We start from the raw sequence: 4,754 nt of genomic DNA on the forward strand, positions 1-4,754 counted from the left end.
TTTCCGAATATAAACTGTCATAGGTACATAAACGAAAACATTTAAATGGCCCTGACAGAGAGAACAGAAAAAGGAAGAAGTGAGATAGAAGTTTAGATGGAGTTACTGGGGAACTTACTGATTTCGCGCATGCGCACTCCATTTTTGCCAACATAAAATCAGGAGAGTTGCGCTACTGTATATACTGTGGTTCTAGTCTTCTTGTAGTCAAAGGAATCATGAATGCAGCGAGTGTGCATGAAGAGAAACGGAACGAACTTCTATGCTTCTATGCGCATCATGCAAGAAACGGAACGCACCCTAGGTTATCAACACTGCTCCACACGCTCTATGGAGGCAGGAGCCAATGGCTGCGTTCAGCAGACTCAACAGAAGTTTTGCAACCGTTTTATGATTATCTGCTGAGATAGGACCATTCTTCTAGATCTAAAAGTATGATCCAATTAGCGCGAAGGAAACTTCCAACAGTTGCAAAACAAACGTTCTGCTGAACAGTTTTGCAACCGTTTTATGATTGTCTGTTGAGATAGGACCATTCTTCTAGATCTAAAAGTATGATCCAATCAGCGCGAAGGAAACTTCCAACAGTTGCAAAACAAACGTTCTGCTGAACGCAGCCAATAATTAAGAAAAAGAAGAGGATAGTCGGCAATCTTAAGTCTTAATCAGTTTTAATCTAAATAGGTGACTATGATTTTTCGCATCTATTAGTTGTTAATTGTACAGCAAGTCATTTAGCTCGATTAATGGGAAAGAATAAAATCGAATTTGGTCAGTCTTAAGAAAATCAGTAGTCTTAGTTGTATGTACATACAAGTTGGCTGTTGGCCAACTTCACCGATTCACCGATAAGACTTAGGACCATGGCACACAAAAAAACTTAAGCAGTAAAATGTAAGCAGTAAGCGAATTGACCAATTACAGTAGAGTTCATAAGGCCATAACATAAGCAGTAGCGAATCCAACATGTTGATTTCCTTACTGCTTACGTCTTACTGTCTTAAGTTTTTTGTGTGCCAGGGCCCTTAGGACTACCGACTACCGACTCAGAGAATCAGCTTTAAAGTTAACGACTATTGAGGTTAGGAAATCTGTCACAGCCACGAAATACTGCGATGCAAGCATGCGCTGCGGTTACAAATTCGCTACTTTAAAACAAGTTCTCAGCTTTAAAACACAAATTCACTACTTTAAAACAAATTCTCTGCTGTAGAACACAAATTTACTACTTTAAAACAGATTCTCTGCTCTAAAACATAAATTCACTACTTTAAAACAAATTCTATGCTCTAAAACATAAATTCACTTTAAAAACGAATCTACTGTTTTCAAAACATAAAAATAATAAGAAAATAATTTGTGTTTTTAAAATAGTAAATTTGTCTTTTTAAATCAATGAATTTGTTTATAAAGTAGTGAATTTGTTTTTAAAGCAGAGGATTTGTTTTAAAGTCGTGAATTTGTGACCACAACGCATGTTTGCATCGCGGTATTTCGCGACTGACAGATTTCCTAACCTCAATAGTAGTTAACTTTAACGCTTAATATCTCGATTCGCGGGGCAGAGCGACGCTTATTTCTGCCAGATTCTTTCATTTCATGCAAAAATGCGTCGAATAAGCCTAATTTTATTGATTTTTGAGGTGATTGTGCTAAACTGTATAATTACCCCTAATTTTATTGATTTTTGAGGTGATCGTGCTAAACTGTATACAGTATAATTACCCAAGTCTACTTGCATCATGAGTTCTGTGCAGTGAATCGTAGCGGGTAGGCGGGTCAGTCTAGTGAATTTAATGTAATTGAACTACTCACAATTAATCAAAATAATGGCAGCGGTACGAATAATTAACGACGATCGTCATTTCAACGGCGAGTTGACAAATGCCGGGCAAAAACTCGTCATCGTAGATTTCACAGCGAGTCGGTAAGCATCTTTTAGATTATATTCCTTGATTAATGTCTATCAATTCGACTGTATTACAGCGTTCTGGAATTTTTAACACGTATCTACACATTCTTCATCATTATACGCTTGTGTATTGATCTGTCCATTTCTTCGAATAATATTTTTTCATCCAACCTCGATAAAAGATTCGTCGTCAAAATTAGAATGCGAATTGTCGAAAGTAAGAGTTTAATCCCCTGTTAAATGAGAAGTTTGTCGATTTCAGAGAAGGCGATAATAAAAAGATCTCTTTGCACTCCTTTTTTGTTCTTAAAAAAATATAGCCTCAAAATCGTGAGATAAATTATTTACCTATGTTTTTGTTTTTTTTTTTTCTTTATCACTGAATACAAACCATCTGTTCTATGTTTTTTGTTGTATATGATTAACAACCTTGTTTTTTTTTCTAAATAAGCTTTTATTATATTATATATAATATTTTATAATATTATTTGAATTTTAATTGTAGTTTGAAAAGAATCAGTTTTTTGACTGCTCGTAATTTTTGATGAAATTATAATTTTTTAAAACCAGACAACTAATTTAGAGTCTATTTTAATCCCTTCAGAAATGAAGGGATTAAAATAAAAATTATACAAATCAAAATCTTGCTTCCCAAGAAAAAGATTAGATGTGTCAAAAAGTATGATTTGTCAGATCCTTATATTCTTTGCAATATTTTTTTTCATCTACTTCAGAAAAGGTATATACATATATTTTTTTTTACTCTAAAACATTTGTAAGACATGATTTTACCAACCTTGATTCTAGAGAAGCATATTAATACATTATAATTTCATGTCTGTTATGAAGCTTTCCAAGAGACACAAAGTAACATAATGATTCTTTTATCTTTATTTAACTGTGCCAAACAATAAGGATGTAGGGATTTATTGTGTTGTACTGGATAGTATGTTTGTATTACAAGAATCGTGATTCACACTAATTAATGTATCTCGCCTGGTTTTCAAACTGTGCAGGTGCGGACCTTGTCAGAGAATCGCCCCGATATTCGAGCAACTGTCCCTCAAGTATCCCAAGGCGGTGTTTCTGAAGGTGGATGTGGACAAATGCACGGATACCGCCTCGATAGAGGATGTCAGAGCGACGCCTACCTTTGTCTTCTACCGTAGGCGTACGAGACTGGGCCACTGTCAAGGCGCAGATCCAGTGATATTGGAATCCAAGATCCAGCTCATTCAGCAGTTCTATGGCAGCGGTGATGCCGACGACGCAAACAACTCGGGTAGGGCAAATTCCCTACCCAGCCGAAACACTGTACGAAACACTGAAAAAGCCTACTATCATATCTTTGGAATGATTTTACTCGTCACGGTTCTGTTTTTTCTGGAATAAGTATGAATTGAAAGCTTGCCACTGATTGCTGTTTAACGTTAACTGATTTGCAACAGGCGGAATTTTCTATGAAAATTAATTCGGTTACTTCAGTTTAGCGCAAATCTGGCGTCAGTTGCGCAGTTTCATAATATATCATATTTTTCTCGATAAATTATATGTGTAAATGAAATTTTTTAATATTTATACTTTCAAAACTTCGTTGCGCGCTGAAAAGAGAAAATCTTGACTTACAATTTTTATTAAGTCCATGTTAGAAAATTTTTTGGCTTTATCATTATGGCAACAATTATTTCAGTTAATTGTCCATTTTGTATGAAGCAATGGCCTTATTGTGAAGTTTATTGTAAAGTCTCTTCTTAGTCATCATCTCCTGTTTTATTTTAATGGCATATGCACAGAATACAAGAATGTTATATGTCTTCCAAAAGTTCTCTTTATTTTGATCACATAGCAGAATAACAGAAACATCACTTTGTAAGCGTTCAGTTGATTCACAAAAGGAATATAATTATTAAATAATAAATTGGATTGGAAGGGGCTACGAGCTAAGCTGGATGTTTATGCTAATTATATACAGGTAACTGAAATAACGCCCACTATTCATATAGTGCTATTCCCAATAAAAAATTGAGATGAAAAGTCCTCTACCATGCAATTTTTGCAATATTTTTTTTTTAGTTACCCATGAACAAAATGTCTAAAATTGACGTAATATATAAGACAGCTTTAAAATAGCTTTAAGAGTTCTTTAAGAAAAATCTTCAAAATCTTTCACAAAGAACATGGAAAGATATCACAAAATTGTCTTATACGATTTTATTCGTTTATTTAGCAATATTTAGAAATTAATATCTCGTTAACTATTGCGAAAATGCAAAATGGTACAGGACTTTTCGACTTAGTTGTTTATTAGGAATAGCACTGTATGATTAGCGGGCGTTATTTCTGTTACACCCTGTATATTTCTATGAGAACAAACGATAAATAACATTTTGACCCTTGGGTCATTTTCAATGTTCGAATAATCGTTATCCTAATCAAATTCTTACAATCTAAAATCGTCCTTATAACGCATAAATATGTGTAATAGTCCCTAAACGCATATCTTACGCATAGTTGTTAATCTTGTCGCTTGCAATAGAACATGAACGGATGGATGGCAATAGTCGTTAAAGTCTTAAAACCTATTGTAGATCCAGGGTAAGTCCTGATGTCATCTTGATAAATTGTCAGTGGTGTAAAAGGTCAATTTTTTAAAAAAGTGTAATACCAATACACGGTACGCAATATACAGGGTGTTTCCAAATTAAATGGCAAAACTTCGGGAGCGTGTAGAGGAGTAAAAAACTAAGAAAAAAAGTCCTATAGACATATGCTCCTTTTTGCTTTGTTTCGCAGGAAATCACGAAAAAAGAAAAAAATATATTTAATTTATTATTTTAATTAT

The 4,754-nt window shown here is 34.1% G+C and overlaps 1 protein-coding gene across 2 annotated transcripts; it reads left to right on the plus strand.

Moving 5' to 3' along the window:
* The first annotated feature begins 666 nt into the window (after positions 1 to 666).
* On the plus strand, positions 667 to 3,312 carry LOC108725780 (thioredoxin-like). Of its 2 annotated transcripts, none has more exons than XM_018453003.1 (3): positions 667 to 684; positions 1,758 to 1,927; positions 2,929 to 3,312. In XM_018453003.1, exons 2-3 carry the CDS (start codon positions 1,830 to 1,832, stop codon positions 3,302 to 3,304), a joined length of 474 nt encoding a protein of 157 aa, XP_018308505.1. In that variant the 5' UTR covers positions 667 to 684; positions 1,758 to 1,829; the 3' UTR covers positions 3,305 to 3,312. The 2 variants fall into 2 exon arrangements, with proteins under 2 accessions (XP_018308505.1, XP_018308504.1); XM_018453002.1 differs by lacking the exon at positions 667 to 684 and adding an exon at positions 1,614 to 1,643.
* Positions 3,313 to 4,754: the final 1,442 nt, after the last annotated feature.

Source organism: Mycetomoellerius zeteki, unplaced genomic scaffold (assembly GCF_001594055.1).
Source record: "Mycetomoellerius zeteki isolate Tzet28-1 unplaced genomic scaffold, Tzet1.0 scaffold36, whole genome shotgun sequence".
In the NCBI taxonomy this organism is placed as follows: Eukaryota; Metazoa; Arthropoda; class Insecta; order Hymenoptera; family Formicidae; genus Mycetomoellerius; species Mycetomoellerius zeteki.

Excerpts from the sequence above, each read along its gene's own strand:
- LOC108725780 (XM_018453003.1), top strand. The coding sequence starts at position 1,830 with ATGGCAGCGGTACGAATAATTAACGACGATCGTCATTTCAACGGCGAG. Across the intron at positions 1,928-2,928 it reads GTAGATTTCACAGCGAGTCG|GTGCGGACCTTGTCAGAGAA; the intron begins GTAAGCATCTTT and ends CAAACTGTGCAG.